Source organism: Calypte anna, chromosome 10 (genome assembly GCF_003957555.1).
Source record: "Calypte anna isolate BGI_N300 chromosome 10, bCalAnn1_v1.p, whole genome shotgun sequence".
Classification (NCBI taxonomy): Eukaryota; Metazoa; Chordata; class Aves; order Apodiformes; family Trochilidae; genus Calypte; species Calypte anna.
Window position 1 is genome coordinate 14,212,108 of NC_044256.1, and position 24,717 is coordinate 14,236,824.

General features: G+C 44.9%; 1 protein-coding gene across 6 annotated transcripts in view; it reads left to right on the forward strand.

Moving 5' to 3' along the window:
* The window catches only part of NTRK3 (neurotrophic receptor tyrosine kinase 3), a 204,930-nt gene that overhangs the window by 66,959 nt on the left and 113,254 nt on the right, over positions 1-24,717 (forward strand). For 5 of the 6 annotated variants that reach the window (XM_030456762.1, XM_008491959.2, XM_008491958.2 and 2 more), the window contains exons 9-11: positions 1,137-1,160; positions 2,025-2,095; positions 3,890-3,992. In XM_030456762.1, the coding sequence (XP_030312622.1) occupies positions 1,137-1,160; positions 2,025-2,095; positions 3,890-3,992 (198 nt within the window). The remainder of the gene's footprint in view (positions 1-1,136; positions 1,161-2,024; positions 2,096-3,889; positions 3,993-24,717) is intronic. The other variant, XM_008491961.2, reaches the window with a different exon arrangement.

Sequence of the window (24,717 nt, forward strand, 5' to 3'; positions counted from 1 at the left end):
GAAATTCCTCAGCTATTTTTTTTGCTTCAAAAAATAGACTTTAGTGGGAAAAGCTTTTTGTGGGTTTCTGTTAAATTTGCTTAGTCCAGCAAGGAAAAAATGGACAGAGTAAAGTAGAGAAGCAGCAAGAGATTTACAGCTAGAGTCTGTCCACATTAATAGGAAAAAAAAAAGTCTCCAAATGAAATATTTCTTCCTTTTTTTTTTTTTTTTTCCTTGTCTCTTGCTAGAAAAAGCCAAGGAAAGTTACCCTTCTAGTTGACTTGAAACAAAAATATTTTTTCAGGTTTTTTCCCTTGGTTTGGAAAGCTGTGTTTGTCACCCGGGGGTTGTTTTTTCACTTCCCTTCCAAACCTCACCCGTGAAGGCTTCAGCATCCTTCCAAGAGCCCTCTGCCAGCAAAGCTGTGTAAACTCCAGTTAATATTGGGCTCAGTTTCTGACATGGGCGAGTGAATTGAAAGCTGACGTTGTTCTCATGCTATGTAAACTGAGTGTCACAGAGAGCTTTAGACATCATCCTCTGGGGCCTCGGCCACCTTTGGAAGCTGGAGGAGTTTTAATGAATAGACTGGAGCAGTCAGGAGGCTGACAGCAGGGATTGTCTTGGGCAAGAGGCAGCTCTGGGACAGCTGAAGCCTCCATATCCAGTCCAGATGCTGTTGGAGTTGATGAGTGGTTCAGTAGACTGTGGAGGGAGCTCAGAGGACATCTCTAAATCCCTGCCCCAGGGTGGACTGTCTTTCCTGGGAGCTTGTCTTTGTCCTCACAGGACTTTCTCCACCCCTGTCCTGCTGAGCCCATGTATCTGTTGAGCTTTGCTCACCTGCTGAAAGGTTGTTTAACAAGCAGTTAAAAGTCTCCAGACACACAGTGCTGCTGATTGTTCTCTGTTCTGGCAGCAGCATCCCTCTGCTGGGTCAGCCCCACGCAGGTGCACCTGTGCATCCTGACCTCAGGAATGTCCTGCTGGTACATCTGCTGCAATTTTTAGTTACAGTTGCCCAAAAAGACAAAAGATGAGAACTTTTGGTTTCCTTTTGGGGTGGTGGAGCATGTCTGAGGTGGACTGGGAATGAGAACTTTTCCTCTGCTGTGCTGCTAACTGTGTTACTTCTCTCTTTGTCCTTTCCACAGAGAGTACGGACAACTTTGTTTCAAGTAAGTGTCCTCTTGCCCTTTTCATACTGTGTGTTTTGGTTTTTTCCCCAGTGCCCTTCTGTGACTTATGTGGTCCTGGAGGAAAAATCAGGAAGCAAAAAGCAATCTGAGGAAAGTTGTCTAAAGTCCTGGCTTTCCCCATGCACGAGCAACATGGATAGGGAGCTTTCGATCAACAAGGCAATCTGTAGATCCCAGGAGATGTTAATTTCCCTCTAGTGGGATCCTGAAGAAGGTTTTATAGTGGAAGTGACAGTGTTTGAGGTCTTAAATGGCAAAGCTGGAGATAAATATCACTGAAACTCTAACTGGTTGGTTGTGGTGTAGTGGAGTCTTATGTAGATGCAACCTGTCCAGTCCACAAAGCAGTTGTGTGTCATGGCCCATTTATGTGTTCCTTATTGTGGATTGAGGTCAGAAGCAAGACCCATCATCTGTAGTGTTTGCTCAACAGAATCTTTATTTTTCCTATTTTTTCCCTCCGAAAAACATCCAAGAAGTTGTTTCTTTGCATCAAGTTCTTCTGGAGTCAATCTCATCATTCAGTCCTACTTTGCCCAATAGACTTCTGAAAATTCTGGGAGAAGGCTCAGGTTGGAAGTCCCTACCATAGACCACCAAAATGTTTCTTGTTTGTAAGGTTGGAGTCACATCAGCGTTGTCCTGGTCTTTGTTTTCTCTGCTGATGTGCACAGGGAACTCTTTGATGACTGATTTTGGTTCATTTTGAAATTGAAAGTTGCAGCCTCTGTTAGGGGTGAAGTGGAGCTCATCAGGTCAGGCCCTGCCACTGGGGATGTGCTGATGCCTTGGAGTCCTGTGGGAGCCACATTGAATCTTCTGTCTTTGGTGTTTTGGTTTCAGTCGGTGATTATGAAGTGAGTCCCACCCCACCCATCACTGTGACCCACAAACCAGAGGAGGACACTTTTGGGGTGAGTCCTGCCCTCTTCTCTGCAGAACTGTTTTGCATACGTTTCTTGTTGTCCATGGCTCAGTATTTACATTTCTGTGATGTTTTCAAGGAAAATCTCTTCCTTTATGACTCGAGACAAAAATCAGGAGGATTTTAAGGCTTGTGTCAGGCAAGTAAAACACTGACATGATCCTCTCGGGTCTGCAGTGTGGAACCAGGGAGCTCTTTGAAGATAAGGCATCCTGTGAAGTTGCTGCTGGCAGGGTCAGAAATTCTCACTCTGAGAAAGTAGCACCTGCAGAACACACAAACAAGCAATTGTGGTTTTCAGTCTGTTATTGAGGTGTTAAGTTTTGCTCTGTAAGAAGATTCAGATTTAGCTTAGTTCATTTCTGTCAATGCCAGTTTGCCCTCTCTCCTGCTCTGCAGGACGTGCCAAAAATGAAACAGGGAATGAAAGCCTGCAGCTTATCAGATCTCAAGATTGTCTTTCTTCTGCAGAATCCAGGTAGAAAAATAAAATGTGTGTCTAAATATTTGTGGGAAAAAATAGCATGCTATACAGTTACACTAATTCTGTGACAGTTTTAAGATCTGGAAACCCACCAGGTGTTAACAGAATGAACAGAACTCAATCCACATTGGTTTCAGTTCTCATCCAACAGAAAATATCCTATAACTGAAGTGATTACTTTGAGCAGTGAGACTGGAGTAATAATGTGCCATGATTATTAAATATAAAGCACAGAAAACAAGCTGGGGGATGAAAATAGAGTGTGGTGAAATAAAAAATTTAGAAATATTGTAGCTAATGTATAAAGGGCAGGGAAAAGGGTTGCAAAATGAAATTACTTTTTCTTGGTTAAATGATGTATTTTCTATTATAGCAGAATGCAGTTTTGTAAAAGGAAGCGAAGTCTAAATGCATCACAAGACCCAGTAGAGGAGAACAATTGGACAAATGCCAAAGAAATTGTTGTTTACATCAATGCAATAAAAATATCTCGAGCAAAGACTTGAAGGAATAAATATTCATAAATATTAAAATAAGCCTGGGATTGTAAAGCCTTCAGGGCAAGGAGGTTTTCTTTCCTCTGCTTGTTCACTGACACGGTGGAACCACAGTTCCAGTGAAGGATTCTGGACACTGTTGTGGTATAAATATTTATTACTAAAAATCCCAGTAAATAGGAAACCTTTAGAGGCTTTAGGAAAACCAAATTTTTTTTTTAAACCAAAACCAAACCAACCAAACAAAAAACCAGCCAAAACCCAAAAACCCCCTCATTTCTACTTATTTTCTTCTGTTTCCATTTTGTGGTGTGTTGTCCCTTATTCTTTGTGTCCTGAAGGATTTTGGGATGGGGACTGTTGCTCTTTCTAAAATATTTTGTACTGCTCGTGTGTCTTTCCCGCTAAGGTTAGTGTAGGTTTAGTGCTGTGACATCATGGCACAGTGGTGATGTCAGAAATGGAGACTTGTGATGTGATGCAGTGAAGGGAGAGCCCAGGCTTTGATGTAGTGGTTGTTCTTTCCTGCAGATGTTTGGAGCTAAGGGCTGGAGAGAGCTGGTGTCAGAACAGCATTGCTGACAAGGAGATCCTAAACCTCCCAGCCCTGCAAACAGCCTGCGATGCTTCCAAACTGTGCAGAGCCCTTTGGTTTTGCTTCTTTTTTCCTCCACAGCTGATACCTGTGCTGTGCAGCAGAAGGTATGGGCCTAGAGGAAGGTTAACTGGGCAAGGAGGTGCTGTATTTCCAGTCTAGACTCCTAAGTTCCTATGTCTTGACTCTAAGGCTTTTTCCTTTCAGGTTTCCATAGCAGTTGGCCTGGCAGCTTTTGCTTGTGTCCTCTTGGTCGTCCTCTTTATTATGATCAACAAGTATGGCCGACGGTCCAAGTTTGGGATGAAAGGTATGTGCAGTCACTTTCTTGTGTCAGGAGGCACCTTGCAGAATTGCCCGGCTCTTATAACACACAAGGGAAGGTGTTGTGGCTTTATTCTTACATTGTCAGCATCAGTGCAAAGCCTCCTAAAGAGAACGTTGTCCAACTCCCTTCTGTTGAGAGAGTAACAGAGATACACAGGCTGGTGGTTCTCCCTGGTACCTGCTTCTGCTGTGTTTTCCTTGTCTGTACACAACTGCATTCCAGAGGAGCTCTGAACCTGCTCCTTTTGTTCATGCATTGAGGGTGTTGTACTCCAAGAGCATGTTCTTGGATGAAATCTGGTTTTGGGGAGCTGATGATACGTGGGTTTCCCCTTGCGTCATGCTGGGTGCAGAGCACAGGGTGTGAAGAAGGAAGAGGAGGATGTGAAACTGGTTTGGGTTTGTTGGAAAGGCAGGTGCTATAAATCTCTAAGCAATTACTGACCCGTCCTTCAGTGATGTTGAAGGTCTCTTTCTTCTACCTCTCTATTGGAAAGTTTACTCCTCTGCATCATGAATAACCACTTCAGGAGCAATTTCAAATGTCCTTGGTAGTGATTGGAAAGTGAGAATGTGTCTGTTTGCCAGACAGAATTGGTCTCTCAGTCTTATCAACACCAGCCCTGTGATGTGGTAGAGCTAATGCCAGAAAAAAAGTAGATGACTCTGTGCCATCTGCTTTTTGTGACTCTGCTGGTATCTCCAGTTGGGCAGCGTTGGTGGTGCCCAGTGAAGACTCAAGGAAGAACCTTCACATGACAAAGTAGTTCCCAGCCTAATTGGTGGCTCATGCAAGCACTGTTTGAAGCCAGGCTTTGACAAATATGAGCTCTTTCCAAGGCTTCTGACTTGCAGCCTGTTTCCTGGTCTTGCTGGGGTCTATGTTGCAGGGCAGGTTGATAGGTTTGGAAAGGTTTCTAGTGCTTGCCTGGGGTTTTATTTGCTTTAGTTAGATACTTCCTGAGTGTGTCCAGATGGGATTCTGGCTGGAGTTTGCCCTGTGCATCCTATGGAGATGGAAGAGGGGACATTTAATTAAATAGCAAATCTACACCAACTTAGCAATATTTAGTCCATATGTCCAATGATAAAAACCATCTGGTAGGGTGTACTGACTGGTGGGTGGAGTAGAGGAATGGAAGACATGGTTCCTGGGATCAATTCCCAGCTCTTCTACTGATTCACTTAGTGTCCACAGGCAATTAGCTGTCTTAACCTCTGTCTCTGCTTTAATTTCCCCATCTGTAAAACTGGGATGATGTTACATGCCTTCTGGAGGGATTTGTCAGAACACTTTGGAAATGCTTGGGCATTTGCCACTGATGGAGCTTAGAGATAGAAATCTAAAAAGGAAAAGTAACTTCTGACCCTAATGGAAGAATTAAAGAGGAGTGAACCTTGTGTGGGTAACCAGTCTTGGTGAACAGATGTGTGTATGTGTTCAGAGGTTTTTGGATAAGTGTGTCAGCAGATATTCTGCATTCCCAGAAACCACAGGGGTGCTGTGATGGGCCTATGTGCATGAAGGTTTGGGGGTTTTTTTGGATGTAAAAATGTTTAGCCAGAAAAGCCAGCATCCCTCCTCATCATGCTGTATTTCTTCCAATTCTAATATGAGACCACAACTCTGTGAAGTTTCTGAAAGCTTTATTAATGCCATTGCATGGAGAGATAGAGTTAACAGAAATTGAATACATCTTTAAAACCAGGGACAAAGCTCTTTAATGGATCAGGAGTGTCATAGGCACCACTGTGGGTAGTCCACTCACACTGCTTAAGCTTTGCTTCCAGTTGGAGGCTGCAGATCCTCCTGCCTGTGGACAGTCTCCCTATACCTGGCTGCACTTACTTTGAGCATCCTGTGTCTCTTCTGCCTACACTTTTTTCTTTTGCCATAATACCACTGTCAACTGCCATGCCACCAGGCTTTGTACCTTGGGCTTGTGTCACCAGGCTTGCTACCAAACCCTTCACCACCTTCACCCACAGCACAAAGGCAACTCTTCCCTTCACCTGCTGTGGCTGGGATGGTTTGTGGTACCCTGGCTATGGTCTGCCCTGCCAGCTATAGCTGATCCATTTGTCACCTCACAAGAAGTGTCACAATCCCCTCCATTCATTGCAAAATGCAGTTTCTAAACTCTCCCTCCTTGCTGCTCAGCAGGTGCATGAGTCCAGAGCTTTACTCTCTCTTTGGTTACTTTAGGGTCTTAAGTGGTCCTGAGCTGCTCTTCCAGGGGCTCATGTTCAAGTCTGGCATTATTCTGATACTGAGGCAAGTACAGCTGGCAACCACTTCCAAATCTCCTTTAGCCTGCACTTTCCTCTGGGTCCATCATTATGAGTTGATTCTTGGGCAGGAGCCACCTTGTATGGCACCTAGCATGTTATTATTTACTAAGAAAAAAATCCAGACTCTGAGCCTTTTTGGGAAAGTGCATCATTCCCTGAATCAGGAGCTGTTCATCGCCAGCTGATATGTTGCCACTTGTTGTTGAAATCCCAGCTTGGCAAGCCTGCAGGAGCAGGTTTTTCCTGTTGTTTTTGTCACGGATGCAGAACATTGTGTGCTCGTGTTGGACACGTTACCCAAAGCACCTCGTGAGTCTCTCTGAGAATATCTTTTTTTCTTCGGTGTCTTTTAGCATTAAGCAGATGGTCTCCTAGAGAGAGAGAGAGAGGTGGGCTTGGGCTGATAAGGTTGGATGTCATATCAGGGTGGGCTGAAGCAGCTGATGAGGGGCTGGGGGATCAGCAGTGGGGGAAACCGCCAGAAAAAGTAAATAAAAAAACTGAGAAGCATTCAGGTCACAGACATAGGCTGCAGCCATTTGCTGAAGGGTGGTGGATCCAGAGGGGGAGGTGAGATGGTTTTTAAAGCCTTGCATTAGTGTGGGAAAAAGAACAGGATCTAACACAGCAAGGAATTGGAAGTCAGGACACTTTGGTGTGTCACTGTGTCCCAAGGGAGTGGGGCTTGGAGGTGGGGATAGATCATGTGGAAGCAAGGAGCCCAGCATCCCCTGCTCAGCTGTCTCTTGCTCTGTCTCCAAACTCAGTGTCCCACATTTCCTGACCACCTGCTGAAAGTGGAGGGTTTTACACCTCACCTTGTGGGGTCAGGCTTGTCACCACAAGTCTCATAAACCTACATCTTCCCATCAAAGTTTAATCCCAGCAGGTGACAGGAAATGAAATTTCATAATATAATAAAAAGGCCACACGCAAGTCCTGGGACTAACAAAAAGGAAATTTCATAAACCAACAGTAACGACATAGAAAAGTCCTGGGGCTAACAAAATATTTGGATGGCACAGTGATGGAGGTCTTGTAAATGCTAAGGTTGATGGACTGAAATATATGCTCCTTCTGCTTGTTTTCTGTTACATTTGCAAGGGCCTAGGGATAAAGAACATGTCCTCATGCATATTTGTGTGATGTACTCCTGGTGCTGCAAAATATATATTAAAAAAAATAAAACAAAAATCAGAAAGAATTGAGTTTGCAGATGTAGAGGGAGAAAGATGCTAGACAAATTCCAGAGGCAAGACCACTTGTTCTGCTGAGATGAACTATTTTCCAGGCTCTGAGATTAAAAACTTGCATTTTCTAAATGAGGTTTTCTTCCTTGGGTGGAGACGGTGCCAGCTAATGGTTCAGGCTTGGTTACAGTTGGCAAAGAGTCAATTGCTTTTTAATCTGATTTCCTAAAGAAATAAGGCTTGTGCTCGTGCATCCTATCTGCATGTGTGCGAGCGTGTGCGTACGGCTCTCCTGCCTTGCCTGGTTTTCCCTCTCCCTGCAGCAGCTTTTGTATCTGCCTCCCAGTTCCTCCCAAAGGAGATAGGGGAAGGACTTAGGGATGCCGTTACAGGCATCATGGGGACAAGGAGGCTAAGCAGAATATGACCATTTGGGTGATGCCCCACTGATGGCAGTGCCTCAAGCCTTTCTGGGCACTGAAGAATCCATACGGAAACTCAGCCTTGGACAGCAAAGCAAAACACAGGGGACCAGACGTTCACGGTGGTGGTGGGTGGTGCCTACATCTGTACACAGGCCATATACATATTTTCTTTCTGAATAGGCAAAAGCAACAAGGAGGTGGGGGAGAAATGAAAGAACAGTAAATAAATACAGCCCACGCTTTCTGTACTGTTTGAGGCATCGCGTCACTATCAGTTCATTTGGTGTTTGTTCTAATAGCCCCGATCAAAGTGCTGGCACTGCTGATGTGCATGTGGATGTCAGAAGTACTTGCAGAGCTGTTTCATTGTAATTTAGCATTAGTTAATAGGTACTTAAAGTAAAGTGGTTGCCTATTTGATTATGATTGGGGGTTATTAACATTTTTTTCCATAAACAGATGGTAACTGTCCACTGAGTCGATTGCAGAACAATTCCAGGGTTCTGATTCAAGAGGACCAGCTCCTGCAAAGATATCTTGGGTGCCTGGCTTTTTGCTTTTGTTGATTTGTTGTTTCATTTTGTTTCTCTCTCTTTTTTTTTTTTTTTTTTTTTTTGCTTTCCACCTTCATCATGCAATTATTGCTGCAGCTTTGGGGGAGGGAATAATATACACAAGAGCCATGACCTACCTTTCAGATGGGGCTTAATTCTGATCCATGTTGCCTTGGCCAGGTTTGGGTATAATCATGCACTGGTTGTTTTTCCCTGATTATTTGTTTGCAGCTGTATAGGGATGAAGAAACATGCTGCAGCTTCAGCTTGGAGAGCTTGCACATTATGAGTTAGTTGCTCAGGAGAAATCTGTGATCAGAACCCTTTCATTTCATTCTTCTGGGAGCCTGACATGTAGCAGGAGCAGGAAAAAAGAAATAGAGAGAAGTAATACACTCAGCCTGGCATGGGAAACAGTCTGACACAGAAGGCACAGCTAACCACAGTGGCTGGGGGATGTACAGTGAGCTGTGCTAAGGAACTGGGGAGGAGAAATGGTTGCTGTTGCTCTCTTTGAGCCCAGGTGTGTGGTGCCCCCAGCCCAGCGGTGCCGAGGGGCTGAGCCCCCCAGATGTATGGGCAGAGTGACTCTGTGGGGCTGCTGGAGCTGGGGGGTTTTCCTTGTTGGGATCCTTCTGTTTGTTTGAAAAACCCCTTGATACACTTTGCCTGCTTGCTATTAGTTGGTTTTATTTGCCTGGGAGGTGTATTGAAAGGGCATATGGTTTCACTGGGGCTTCTTTCTATAAATGCCTGTTCGTGCTCTGCTGAAGTGCAAGCTGTGCTATTTATTTATTTATTTAGTGCTTTCAAGGTGATAAAGCATAAAGCTCTTCAAACTGATAAGCACCTCACTCTCTGCTAAGCATCCAGTCATAACCAGTGTGGGGGCAGCAAGGCCACGCTGTTGTGTAGCTACACAGCCCTGGGCTCCCTGGCAAACCTTTGAGAGATGCCACCTCCCTCCTGGAGTTCTGTGACAGGCCACCTGCTTCTGTCTCTCCTCTCCATGAAGGCAGATCTGCTCTCATGCGTGCACTTAATGCTCACACCCCTTGTCCTCAGGTCCCACAGGGTTTTAGTCTGGTGAAGGCTTTGAAAGATGGGGTGATGCTGTCACTTCTTGTTGCCTGAAGGAGCAAGGAGCCACCTTTGGCTGGAGAAATATATGGTTAGCAGAAGATCAGGATTTATTTAGATCTAGAATTTTTTTTCTTATTCCCAGAAGTATTAATAGTTTATTAATACAGGCAACATAAAGTGCACTGACCAGCCATTATCTATTTCAGTTGCTTTTACAAAACCAACATGTCTGCTTTTAGGAAGCTACTAAAAGCAGTTATAAAAAAGCCAGATCAGTAGTTTTCAGGTGACCTGAGAAGCCCCAGGCTTCCTTCACACCATGTTCCTGCAGGCTTTTTCTCCCTGTGCATGACCTCCCTTGCTCATGGGTGCTCACATTCGCTCTGGTCACCAGCTGGGTGCACAGGCCCTGCTGGAGCCCCTGGGCATGGCCAGTGTTTGCCTGGGGCAGCTCTGTTAGCAAGGATCTCATCACTGGCTGTCACAAGTGGTTCTCACATTGTGGTGTCAAAAGCTGTGTGAGTGACCCTCACTTTGTTTGTTATGTGGTGTGGTGTGAACTCTACCAGCTGAGGTGGTGGAAAGATGCTGAGGTTTTATTTTATTTTTCTAAGAAAACTTTTTTTGGACTTGTCCCCATTTTATGCTCAATGTGTTAGCTTTTCCACCAGCCAAGCATTAACAAGTGGTTGTGCTGGCTTCTGCCTTTGCATATGTGGTGGGCAGAGCTTTGCGGAGGGAGAGGGTGAGAATGAGTTGCAGTTGGTTCCCCTGCATGAAGTTGTCTTCATCCACTCACCGTTCAGGAGCAACTGAGCTGCCTCTATTTCTCACCCATCCTCTTGCACACCTCTCTTCCACAGCTGTGAGATTGCCCAGGCTCTGTCCCCTGAGCAGCCTCCCCTGAGGACCATGCAGACAATGCCAGTCTTCAGGGGACTCCTTTCCACTGCAGTGATGCTCCTTCCTCCTCGTTCATTACCTCTGGGGCTCCAACCTGTGTATACTGTGTGGTCTGATGGTGTCTCTCCATCTGGTGGCTTTGCTTTAGCAAAAGACTGAGTTGACAGCATAGAGCCAGAATAATTCTGTTTATGCCCATAAGAATTACCCTGTGCAGCAGCTCATTTTTTTAGCCAATGTGACTAAACTGGTGAAGGGAAATCACCTCCACAAGCTTCACATTCTGTGCACTCTCCTGCAGCTCTCTGAAGGTGACCAACAACCACACAACTGAGTGTCAAATTTGACGTGGCATTAATAAGGTGCAGGGCAGTGTGGAAAGAAGCAAAGGGCTTTAATTAATATTTTAATTGTAGTTTGTCTGTACCGCAGTTGTCCAATTACTCTTTGAAAAAGGTTTTGCTACTGTTAATGCTGATAAATGGTCCTCTGGGAGGATGTCCCTGGTGAGTTCATCACCTCTTACTCCTTGTGACTTGCTATAGGATTGTTCATTTATGCTGTGCTTATCCAGGGCTGCTGAGATCTGGCACTCTGTCCTTAAGCTCTGAAACAGGAGAGCTCTGCCCTTGGTCAAGGCACAGGTAACTGATTTAAACAACAGGAGAAGTGTTTGGGATCTGTGATGGCAAATTTAGAAGAAGAAGAAAATGTTGCTGCTTAGTTTTGAACCTGGGCTGAATGCATCTGAGGGAATGCCTAGAAATTTGGAGGCTGCAGAATAAGGGAGTGAACAGGGACTGTCACCTGGGCTGTTCAAGCCTCAGCTGGTGAGAGCACTGGGGAAGCAAATTGTAGGGAGCAGTGGAGCATTTGACGGTCTAATGGACTTGTTCTGTCTCCAACCTCTATTTCTTGTGGTGCAATAACAAGCTTGCCTGTGTCCTGCACAGCCTCAAGAAACTCCAAATTCAGCACTAGTGTTGATGAAGGTAGGAGCGGTGCAGAACCTCATGTGATGCTCAGGCATCTCATTTCAGTCTACAACTATGCTATTAAAAGTCAATGGACCAGAAGATAAGGCCTGTATACAAAGGTGGCTGGGTAGTGTTTTGTGCACAGGAGGAATAAATCACATTCGGATTCTCCTATTTTGTGTGTAAGGGGCAGGGCTATAATCCAGTTTCTGTTTGGGACTATGATCTTAAGTTGGTGCTGTGGCCCTGTCTGGTGATGGAGGACAGAGGATGCTCCGTTGCCTGAAACTGGCTTGTGGTTCAGGAAAGAGACCCAGGACATCTCATTGCCTGTGGTCACATCAGCTGGCCACAGGTCTCCTGCTGGGTTTTGTGTTTGAGGCCCTGCTGCCATTAGGGTGTATGGAGAGTCACCAAATGAATGAGATTCATGCTGGGAATGGTGCTCAGTGCACCCAGGAAAACTCAGCCCAGCCCAGTCATCAGCCTTCTACATGTTCTGCTCCAAACTCGGAATGTATTGCAGGATCTCTCCACTGCTCAAAGGCTTGTGGCATGAGAAGGGCATGGAGCTGATGCTCATGGCTATCTTCTGTGTTTCAGAACCTCTTTGCTCCCTGTATCTGTCAGAACCTGCTAGCTGCAGAAAAGTTTTTCCTTATAATTTACTTTACCTTGGTCAAATATCTGCAGGAGTTACAAGCGTGTTCTGGAATTTTCACATCAGGACCTTTATGCTGTAGCCTACCATCCTACACTGCCTGGTGCTGGGGTGGCTTTGTGGCTCTGCTGGGTAGCCTCTGATCTTTCTTCGTGACCAGTGAAGCTTTTCCTCAGAGAAAAGGAAAAAGCCATTTTTGATCTGAGCCCTGCTGAGAAGTGTGGTCCATGGGAATGTGGTTTTGCTACATCTGCCTTTGATGACACCCAAGCCAAAGCAGTGCAACAACTTCAAAAACCACAGAGGGTGAAATGCTACAAAATAATGGCAGAGAAAATTCATGAGTCTGCTTGGATTTGGGATTAACAACCTGTTGTCTTGCTTCTCTTTCCACCTGAACCAGCTATAGGAGGAGCTCTTGCCAGTGAGCCTGCATCTCCATCTTCACTCTGTCTCAGAGCAGATTTCTATTCCCCAGCAATCAGCCAACCAAACCCAGTCAAGGGTCAGACAGAGGGCTGTGAAATAGTATGAAGGGAAAAATATTGTTTTCCTTTACCCTGATTTTTCTTCAGAGTAACATTCATGTGGCAGAGGCCAAGATGCCAGTGCCACGATAGCTCTGGGGCAGGCAGTGTGCTCCCAGTGACATCCACATCCTCCTGGACCACTGGTTGCCTGTGTAGAAGCCTGAGGTGCTGAGACAGCTGCTGGGAGCAGGGCAGGGCAGAACTGGCCCTCTTGTTGCTGACAAAACGATTTCATCTTGATGCTCTAAAAGCTCTTGTGACATCTGCAATTTTCCAGATGGATAACGAAAAACCTGTGAGCAGGGGCGTCTCGGCAGCTTCTGAAGTGCTTTTCCATGGAGCTGTGTCCATCGGTTTCATATCTGCTGACAGGGCTTAATAATCATTACACTAAGTGGAGCCGACACTTGGGGAGGCAGGTAAAGCCTCTGCTGCCCTTGGGCTTGTCATGTGGATTGCGAATGTGGAGCCACATCCTGATGGGCTGATTTCTGCCTTTTCTCCTGCCAGGCTCTGTTGGAGCTGCTGGCTGTGTCTGCTTGACTCTTGCTCAGGACCCCTCAGCACCTTCTCAAAGCATCCAGGGATGCTCCTGGCCCAGGGGCTGCCATGCATTCACTGGGCTCCAGCTTCAGTTCTGCTTTGAGAAGATGAAACCAGAGCCAGAGTTCCTCAAAATCATCAGGGGCATAATCTGTGCAAAGAAGCAAAGCATGTCCTCATCCAAACTGCTCATAGCAATGATGTGCTCTTTTTCTGATTGATGCTGGGGGTAATAATTAGAATGGTCCTACCTCTTAAGCTTTGTTATATTTTTTTTATAAAGGAGAGATGTCTGATATTTTTTATATCAGAAAGAGAAAGCCCACAATTTTGTGGTAACATAACTTGAAGTAGCCTAGGATCAATATTTATCCTTATTAATTTCTTAATTTATTTCTCTGACTTTTTTCAGTTGGGTTTTAGGTAAATTCCTGTGCTCATCCCTGTGTGCGGGAGGCTCTTGGCCCTATTTCTGGAAGGACTGGGGGGTTCTCCAGCTTTGGTCCCCCAGCACTCACATGGGACATCCCCTCCCTGAGCAGGGCATGGGTCTGCTCCCTCACAGGTTCATAACCTGTTTGCAGCCAGTTGTCACCACTGTTTTCCAGGCTTCTGCCTCCAACTAAATTGGTGATTTATTTCTAAAACTTGTTTTTCTTTCCTTTTTTTGGTGTTTGCATCTTGGTTTTCTTATTTCTGCCCATGTTTGCCAGCTGAGGGATTCACTGTCCCTATGACTTTGTGCTTTTGGTGCCACTTGATACACAAGAAGGTTGCAGAGGAAGGAACCAATTCTGCTCAATCACTGAGCCACTATAGCAATGGTGGCTTTCAAAGTTACTCCAGTCCTGCCCTGTCTCCCCAGAGCAGACACATGTCAACAGCTTGGCTAATTCAGTGAGTTTGTTTTGTTTCCAAATAATTAATAAATAAGCCCAGCCTTAACACCAGTTCTTGTGGTGTTTGTCTCCAGCTTACATATGTGCTACCCAGACTGGCACTAGCACGGAAGAGTTGTGTAAATCAAATTCATTCTTGTCATTAATACTGTTGTATGACAATGCTCATATACAAGCCAGTTTGAATTAATTTTTCACTGAAGTTGTTTTCTGAGACACTATCAAATATTTTCCTAAGCCCGAATGCATTATGGTCTGCACTGACTAATTTTGTAATCCAATCAAGGGAAAATAAGGCATGGAAGGTAGTTGAGCATGATTTGTTTTTATAGACCAACTGCTCCATCCTTTGGATTCCACTATCATTTGGACTCTTAAGTAATTTTTTTCTTAATATTTCCTTTGATTTTTTTTTCTATAAGTTTAAAGTTAACCTTATTAATTTCTTCTCCACCTCAGAGAAGAGAACAAATGAAAGTTGTGTCCACGTATGTATATATAAAGGGAAGTGTCTTTACAGATTTACAGTACATCTGCCTTTTTGACAAGTTTCTCTGCTCAGAATTAAATTGGTAGCAGCATCTGGTAATGAGACTTCATGCCTTTTGGGCTGCTGAGTGCTTTTGCTATGTGTATCCTGGTGTAGACTGCTGCAGGTCTGTCCCTTTGGTTTGTGAGACGAAGAGAGGAAATTTTGCTGAATTTTTCAGGCTTTGCTTTAGCTGTTTTGATCATTATTTCATTTTCTCTTTCTCTCTGTTATTTTTTTAAGAGTATTAATTCTCCTTTCTCCTGTTTGCTCTCAAGCTCCCTTTCAAGTGTCATGTTAGAAACTGAAATAAGATACAGCCTGATTTCACTTCTGGGTGTTTGCAGAAATCCCCTGCCATTCCTCTGTTGCAGGACAGCTGGATTTTTGGGGTTTTTTTCCTCCTTTTTACATTATTATTTAGTTCTTAATAACGAAGCATATGGTTTTCACTATGTTTCTTTTCTAAGTTTATTGTGCTACTGGTGTATTTAGGAGTGATTTGGGCTTATTCTCTCTGCTTAAAGATTTCAAGTAATGCTTCTTGGCTTCTGCTGTCTATTAGCATGATGGGAGTTAATGGGATGTCAGCGTGTGCCAAATCCCCTCATCAGCACAGTACATGGATTCCACCCTGGCATATTAAAACTGAAGTTCTAAGGGTAAAGCAGGGCACCTTCCTACCTTTAGATATGTCTCATTGAAGGCATTGATTTAGGTTCTACTGAACTTGCTGTGATCAAGTCACACCAAAATGAGTTGCTTCCTCCTAGCTACATCCCAACAGAAAGCTAAAATTTGCATTAGGTTTAGGGATGCTTCAGCAGAAGGCATCTCACTTGGGTGTGCTCCTGCCAGAGCTTTGCTGGGGTTTCAGATGGTGGTGTGGGGACTAGTTGTGGGCAGGATTTTTGTTCATCTGCCAAAAAGGAATGAGGTTCTGCTTTTTTGTTAAAAGAGGAGCTGTACTATCAGATTCTGTTGATTGAGTCTTTTACTAACATGTACAATCAAGCTTGTGAATGCTTGCCAGATGCCTCAGTCATTTTTTTTTAAATAATTTATTATTTGGATGAGATGAAAACTGTCTTTTAATTACCTGCTTCTAAACAGTTTGCAGAAAACTAACTTTCTGAAAAAAAACCTAGTTTTACACTAGTTTTCTGCAAACTGTGTAAGCTCTCTTTTTTCCAAAAGGTACCTTGGTTCAGATTCGTGGTTACTCTGCTTACCAGCCTTTGGAAAGGGCTCTGGTTACCAGCCTTTGGAAACCCTCCTGGATATAGACAGGGGGAGGCAGTGTGCCTTGAGTATAAATACTCATTTCCAACCAATAGCAAGAACCTATGTTTTCACTGGATCAGGCTTTACCTTTATTTTATTTATTTATTTATACATTACCCATACTTGGTTCTTAAAGCCAACAGGCTTTTGTGCAGATTCATGCTAACTTACAGGTCCTGTAATATCCTCCATTCTTAGGGGAAAACTCTTTACTCTTGAACTCAGCAGTTACAAACCTTTCTCAGGAGCCATTTCAAAGTCTTTTCCTTTGAGCCACCAGTGCTGTCCAAAGCCCTGCATGCTTTGGGAGCTCCCAGCTCTCTTTTGTGGCACACATCTTTTCTGATAGCTTTATAGCCCCTGTACCAGCACCCCCTAGAGTGTGTTTTGGGCAGCATGATGCTTTCTCACATACAAAGGCGTTGTGGAGTTTCCAGTTGGATGATGAGAAGACATCAGGATGTGGAAGGATGAGGGATGCCACAGCCTCTAATTTGACAACCTAGTGCTTCATGTCACCCTTGCCAAAGCAGGCAGGGAAGGGGGAAAGTTCCCTCTCTGAGTGCTTGGTGCACACAGAACACAAGTGTGTGTATGCACTTGCATGCAGGCTTTGCTGGGGAATAAAAGTAGGGAGATGCTTTATGAAGTTGTTAGTAGCTGGTGGTAAGTGCCTATTTATCTGCACTGAGTTGCAGAGCCCCGGAGTGGCTGGAGGGAGATTTGCTGTCAGGCAGACTCTTTAAGGATAAATAATCTTGGCTAGAGTTTGTGTTAATGATTTCCTAAGCGTGCTGGTGTGTCTTGAGCGGTAGAGAGGAGGAGGGAAGGCAGCGCTTGCATCTTATTTTTGGGGTGTGAATGGGGAAGGCAGGAGGAGGCTGCAAGCAAGCATTTCCATTTTGGTTAGAGGTGTGGGAGATGAAAAGTTGGTGGCTGAATCTTGATTTATTTCATTTCTCTGGTAAGGAGGGTAGGGATGGGAAATGGGTAACCCATGGATATGGCTCTGCTGAACACATTGCAGTCCTTGAAGCTTTCTACTGAAGGATGTTGCCTTGACAAAGAGGTTTGGTTAATATAGAGTCCAGTACAGCTCTGTCAGTTTAAATTATTGATGAGGTACAAACAACTGTTTCACTCGGGTAGGAATAAAACCAAAACAAAATACACAAACCCATCTTTCTGGAGCCAAAGCTCGTGCAGAGCAGGGGAAACTGCGTGGAAGCTTGAGATTATTAACCTCATGTCTCCATCGTGTTCAGATAAGCTTCAACAAAAGTATCTTGGCACCTTCCTGGATATTACTACAGGACTGAAGATTTGAATTTTAACTCATCAGTGCCTGGAAATTGGTGTGCACACTCCTGTGTGCCTTCTGGATGAGCAGGAGCACATCAGGCAGTGTTTCCTGTGTTCCTACCTTGTGCTGCAGCTGTTGATGTGCAGGGAGTCAAAAGTGTGGAGGGACCAAAGGAAGTCTTCAGGATTTTAAGCTGTAATTTCCTGAAAGTTGTAGGTTGAGGAAAGTTTTTCTGGTAAATATTGACTCCTAGAGGATAAAGAAATGAGGCATCCTCATCTGTTGGGGAGGGGTGTTGTCCCTGTTTCTGGGGCATATCACAAATGCACAGATTAAGCTTTTGCTGTGGTTGTGCCTTGTGCTGCAGCCGTGGGAAAGGTGGGCTAGGAGGCAGGGGGATGCTGTGCCAGCTCTTCTGGAGGAGTTCAGGACCTAGTGATGCACCTCTGCTCCAGCCTTCACCAGCTATGACAGCAGTTCCAAGCCTTGCTGCCTTTTTTGGGGAGACTTCTCTGTCTAGATCAGCTGAGCTTTACTAAATAAGCAGCTGGTGGATAATTTCATTAGTTGCTACTTGTTGAGAAGGACATGTGTGCCAGCATTTTTCTAAGCATGGGAGTAGCAAAGGGAATTAACAAAATCCTACTGAAATTTCTCTAACATAATTTTCCAATCCTGGGTTTAATGTCTAACAAGTGCTGAGGTATATATGATGGGAGCAAGGGATGATACTTAATAAACTGTTTCATTAGCTACAGAAGAAGGGCTTTAATCACAGTAACTCAGGACAGATAAGTTTGTATGATCTTGATGAGAAGACCAGGACAGGGATGGTGTGACCAGCAGCCAAATGAGCCATCCAGAGCATAGAAGGGTTAAGGGCCATCCAAACAGAAACGATGCCTTCTAGACTGAATATGCCAAGGCTGTTTTTTTCATTTACCCTCTGCTAACAAGTCTGCCTTAGATAGTTCATCAGTTTGATGTTGGAGTAGCTTTTGCAGAGGCTTAATGAGACTAATCACCACAGACTCCCTCCACAGCCATCCAGGAGTGATGGGTTCCTCATTAGACAGATGCAGAAGCATTTGGAGCTGCATCTCTCTCAGCACTGACTGCAGAGTGAGCCTCAGGGACAGGGGCATCCATCAGACTTGGTTAAAGGCTGGGAGACCCAAAGATGAAAGCTTCTGGTGGATGCTTAGAGGAAAAGCATCCTTAAATAGCATCTTCAGCATCTTCTTTGAAGAGCAGGCAGGCATGTTGACCATCCTCATGGCCTTTGTTTAGCATGGGCTTGCCACAAGCTGGCATGTTGGGGATCTGGGGAGAAGTCTAAGTGTAAGTACAGTGTCTTTTGAGATGCATGTTCTTGGTAGGTCTCTTTTAGCATCTGCCAATGAGATGTTTTTCCCATTTTCTTTAGCTTTTCTCTTTGTTGGAGGTTGTTATTATTAAACATTTTTGTTATTGTGTCAGCTAGAAGAGGTGAGGTATGAAGGAGGATGCATTATTACAGCGTTCTGCAGTCAGCAACAAGAAAAAAAAAAGATTATAAAAACATACAGGAGCCAAAGATTAATGGCTTGAACTTCAAGAAGATTTGTAGATGGGTTAGGAAAGTTTTCGGAGAATGGAGAAGGGGTGGTGTCCAGCATTTAGGGCTTGGACCGGAGAAATGGTGCCAGATTTCCTACAGGTTTCACATGCTCTCACCTCAGAGGCTCAACTTTTAAAGATTTCTCTGCAGACAGAGGACTTGTGTGGACCAGTGCTGATGGTCATGGGGCAGACAGTGGCCACTGCTCATGCTGCTCTCCATCCTCCCTCTGAGGACCTTGCCTTGCTGGCTGCTTCACCCTCCCCACCTCCCCCTGGTGCTAAGCACCGGCTCTGGCTTTCCTCTCAATGCCACCATCCCTCTCCTGGGGAATCAGCAAACACCCTTTAGCACAAGCCCTGAGCTGCATCCTTGCACTGGGGTGGCTGCCCTGCTGTGCTTCTGGCAGCTGCCTTACGTGCCACTTGGCTGTTTTTCTCCCTGCAGGAGCAGCATGTACGGATTTTCCACTTGCTGCTCTGCGTGCTCTGCTTTTTCCCCGAGCCCAAGTTAGTTACGGCAGCTTTCAGCATGCCCTGTGTCAATCACCGGGCTGGCAAAAGCATGGATTTCATGCAGGAAAAGCTTTAAATTTTTTTCTTTATTATTAAGTTGTTGTGTTTTTTGGTGTTTTTTTTCTGGAGAATGAATGAATGAAGTCATGTGTTTACTGCCAGTTGAGCAAAACAGTCCCAGGCTGGGCCACAAGATACGCGGCTGGTGTTTAAAATTAAGAGAGCAAACATCAACATAGAAACTGAGGGAGAAAGGAGTCTGGGTAATGGGATTACATTACATCCATGCTAATATGACCTTGGAGATGGTCTGCTGCTCTGCAGGGATTTGGGGAATAATGCACTTGATAACATCGTCTGAGAGGGTGTGTGCTTCTCTGCGCATATTTATATCTGACCTTAGGCATTTTTGTTTATGTGAACAGTGTTTATTCTTTCAGTTTATCCTGGGGTGGTTTATCTATTTTTCTACAGCTCCACATGACCCAGGGATGTGTTGCAGGTGATGCTATTGGATCCTCCTGCAGTTGGATCAGATGCTGTGCAAGGGGTTAATGCCTTCTCCTTTGAACTGCCACCTGAAAAGCCAAAATAAAAAGCATTGCAACCCTAAAAGTCACTACACAGTTGGCAACCCCTTAGGGACTAGATCATCACTCGTTAGTCTCTGTTGGAGCCAAGAGAGGATGGAGATTTCAAAGGAAGGAGCTGCTGTCTGCTAATGTGCCCTCTTTGTGGCATTATTAGTGTGGAGAAGAGCAGCAGCATCTCTTTTATCTCTGTTCTTGGGGTACCACACTGAGATGCATTGATTGTTGAGGTGTCTGGAGTCCTGGCTCTGAATGGAGAGATTTCCAGATCAGGACTAGCATTTTGGCTACCTGTTGGTGGTCAGTGCTGTGCAGCTTGGCAGGCTATAAAATATTAAAATAATTTTTTTGTAATTGGCAGTCATGGTGGAAGTGAGTTACAATGAAAGGGATGCAGCAGTTTACAGACAGGCAATGCAGGGGGGTAGAAGGAGAGCAGGGTTTTCCCTGTATAAAAGCATCCATGGGGAGCTTCTCCTCTGGGTCAGGATATCCAGAAATGTTTGTGTGTTGGGAGCAACTCAGTGTTCTCTCTGGATTCAACAGAGCTTAACCATGTTACAGGCAATAGCAGTAAGGTTTTGCCTTTTCCCTGTTTTTCTGAGGTCACTTTTCTTTCTATGTGTGCAAATAGCCTTTAATACATCAAATACAAAAGAAGAGGAGTTCATGATTTAGGGGGAGGGACAGCCTGGGGTGATGAGGGAGACTGCAGTGTGAGAGTGGCATTTGCTCAAGGTGAGAAGACAACCCTTCCCAATCTTCCTTGGAAATGTAACTGATGTGAAGGGAATGGGATGACAATGTGAATAAATGCTTCAAGGGCTTACAAGGCTTTTGGAGCTGTGGAGGGGATGTGTTCTCCTCTGAGGCCGTTGTAGCTGCTTTTCAGCACCTTCTACTGAGGGAGAACATCACTTGACAGTGACTAGCTAGCCTACACCAGCATCCTCACTGCAGCTGGTTTCTCTCCAGTCATTCATCACCTCTGGGTACTGTAACCCCCCTGGCCACCTCTCAGCTCCACAGGTCCTTTCTTGTGAACTGCAGCTTTTCCCCTTTTATTTTCACAGTCTGAATTGGAGAAGGTTGTGTATCTAATCTGATATGTAATGCTGATGATTTCTTGCAACGCCTTCTTCCTTCATCTCCCAAATCCTCTGGCAGTGGCATCACCACCAGCTCATCCTGCTTGTGCTGCTGAGACATGGCAGATGGAAGTGTCTTCCTCCCCTTTAACCACAGAGGTGACCCTGGTTCAGAGAGGTGAAACTTGGTCTTTCTACTGTTACCTTAATCACCATGGTGTGTTCTGGGCTGCTGATGCTCAGGAAGATCCCGTTGTTCTCCGATATAACACAACCTTTCCAAGCAGAGCTGGCTTGGGGTTGAGTTGCCATCTCCCAGAGGGCAGCAACCCCAGTGAGCACCTCTCGGTGACCACAGGGTGGCCATGTGAAGGGATGGGACCTGCTGCTCTCTGAAGAACAGGGTCTGAAGGAGCTGATTTGGGGCTGCTGGGTAATCCCACACACACGCTGGGCTTGCAGAAATGAGTCTTTGCTTACAGTCTATAAAACAGACAATAGAAGCTGCTGTCCACATCCAGGCCATTCTGGGCATAAAAAGAATCTAATAATAATAATAATAATAATAATAATAATAGTGAAGTTAATGAGATTTCAGATGTCTTTACAGACTGGCCTAGGTTTTTGTAAGTTCAAAGATGCATCGTGTTGCAGCCCTTGTGAGTTGGGGAGCTTTTTCCCCCCGGATTGCTTGAGGCTGTAATGAAGGTTGAGCATCCCCAATCCATGAGCCTGAGGGGGATATGTCTCGTCCTAAGAGAAACAGGAGTTAGTCAAAATGCAGTCTGGAAGGGATGAGAGCAAATTTGCAAAACATTCTGCCTGACGCCTTTTGGAAGGAATTCAGAGAAGAGCAACTAAAATGATTAAGGTTCTGCAGGGAATGTATTGTAAGAAAAGATTAAGAAAAAAAGAAAAGCTAAGTATATAAAATGCAGCTAGACCAGAGTGAAGGGGAAGTGATTCCCAGTGGTGCATATTTAGAAGAGCTGAACAATGCAGAAGTAAAAAGACTGTTTAGGATGCTGGAAGGAGAACATGGGATGTATAGAATCAATTAAACAATCAAAAACCTGTGTGCTGCATATATAGATCCCTTTTCCAAAGAAAAAGAGGAGCCTGGAAGGCTCTCTGAATTGGATGTCTCAGCCCTTCTGAGCTGGGCTGTGGCTGGCAGATGATGGGAGCTCACCCTGCAGTGCTTCAGTGGAGATGAGCTCACCAAGGTCTGCGTGGTGGCATGAGGGGTATGGAAACCTGAGGGACTTGGGTTTCTGATGTCTACTTAGGAAGTGTGGAGGGGTGGCTGGGCATCCCTCCCACCCCAGACTGCCTTCTTACTTCCCTGCTGCCGTGCTGGTTTATGAAATAGCAACCTGAAAGGTGTGATAGGGACGACTGGCTGCAGTTTCCCTGCCTTGGCTGATTAATTAACTCTTCAGATTAATTTCCTTTCTGATTACCGCTTGATTAATTCCTCCTAACTCTGTGAGACCTCCTCACCACTTAATCCTCTTTATAAGCCCTCAGAGTGTGATGCTTGAAGTAAACATCAGACAGAAAAAAAAAAAAAAGCAAAAAAGAAAAGCAAACACTCTGAAATGCAAACACAACAACGTTGCCAGTGGGACCCCCTCAAGCTCTGGGACCTGGCACCCGTGGGGTTGCCAAAGGATTACCCCAAAGGATTGTCTAAGATTCCCTCTCCTCCTTGTGCCAAGCCCTATTTTTCCTGTTGTTCTCCAGTGTGTCTGTAGCAAATTGCACAATTTTACTTGTTGATCCTGATAATTAGTGACAATATCCCAGTGATTTGCTAAGGGGGCAGGAGGAGGGAGGGAGCTGTGTTCAGTTGTGATCAGCAGCATGAGAGGGTTGTTTGGTTTTTTTTCCCATTGCTTTGTTAAAAGGAGCATCTGAGCTCATTGAAGCAGCTTTTTCTGTGTGCATGAGCACAATATGCTGCCCACAGGCAGGCTGAGCCAGGTGTGAGGACTCGAGCTGTCTCACTGCTGCCATGGGGCAGGTCTGAGAGGTGTGAGGATGGCAGATCCACTGTCTCTGGAGAAGAAGGTCAGTGGGAAGTTGGGATACCTATTTGGAGATTGCTTGTGGTGAAGATGAAGGGTTTGGGATGACCAGCCCGAGCCTTTTCTCAAGTCTGGACAAAAATCCACATGCAGAAGGCAGCAATCCTCACCCTGCTGTTTTGTTGGGGTTTTTTTGGTTGTTGTTTTTTTTTTTTTTTTAATTTCATTCTAATTTTTTTTAATGTTATTCTTGGGCATCCATTCCCAAAGGCTTCTGGCTGCTTTAATAAAATACAAGTATAAATGTAACTTATGATGAGAAAAGAAATGCAGCCAAATGAATCCCCAGACAGGAACAAAAGGTTTCCCTGCTCATCCCTTCACGCAATAACCCAATGTGTACCCTTGGGAAATGCAAAATTTAAAAAGCAACAGTACTTTTTTGGCCATTGTGTTTGAGGAATGTTTTGTGGTCGGAAACAAAGCTGTAGTATGCACCAGCTAAGTCCTAGTGAATTTGTTTTTCTCGTGCCTTCAGTTGCAATGGACACAGAAAGCACATTTAACAACTAAGATTGCTTTTTGTTTCATGGCTCCACAATGTGTGTGTTATCCATAAACGTAACCAAAACTAAGGAATTTGTCTGAGTTTAAACTGCTGAGTGGAAGAAAGTAAGGAAGATGGTGTTTGGATAAGGGGACCGGGCAATGATTTATTTCTGTGTTGATGGAGAACACAAGCAGCTCTTGCAGGTTTTTGGAGGCTTCCCAGCCAACAGCCTTTGCTGTGAGAGCCTCGTGCAGCCCTTCCCTGCACTCCCCTGGTGTAACTCTGTGGGCATGATATTTGAATCAGCTTTTACATGTGCTGGAATCAAATGACTCTGATAAAGGAGACTGGACTGTACAGAGGGAATATGCTGTTTTCCGGTACATGGCATTAAGTGCAACCCTCCAAGATTACCAAGGTACAGCACAGACTGGGGTGGGCTGCAGATGGTCATCTCTGGCTGTGAAGTCACTTGGGCACGAGCTTGTTTCCTCTATGTCATTGTCTATAAAAAGCCCACTCATTTTGGCTGTGCAAGCTGTGTTCTGGGTGGTGTGTGACAAATTACAGCCATGCTCTGCTGTGTTAGCTTGGACTTGCTTACGTCTGCAAACTAGCCTGGGGTTTTGGTCCTATATCCCAGGTCCTGACTTTCAGGAACAGATTAATGGTCCATTTGGGGTTCATTTTGAACTTGTATGATGTTAGTCCTACCCTGCCGTGGTGGGGTTAGGAAGGGATGGGGTTCTCATGGTAACCCATATCCATGGGGGTCAACAGCATAGGAGCCGCATGGGATTGAGGTTTGTGGCCAGGGAAGTCCCATGGCTGAGCAGATGTGGGTGGTAGGGGTTTAAGGGACCTGAGCTGTGCCCCTCACTCTGCAGCTGATCCAGGCTTCAAGCCTTCCTCTCCTTCTTGTTACCCATTTGTAGTGGAAGCAGAGTGGAATCTGCAAAGGTCTCTGGGTTTTGGGCACTGGTGATGCTGCTGTGGCATGGGCAGTGATTTGTTCTCGTCTGAGAGCTGCAGAAACTTCCTCTTAGGTGTCAACAAGGCAGGGTTCTGTGTGTGGGATTTTTTTTTTGTAGGTTAATCACTCTCTGAGTCTCTGTATTAGGAATAAAATTCCCTTTATTTACCTTTTAATCTTTATTATTTA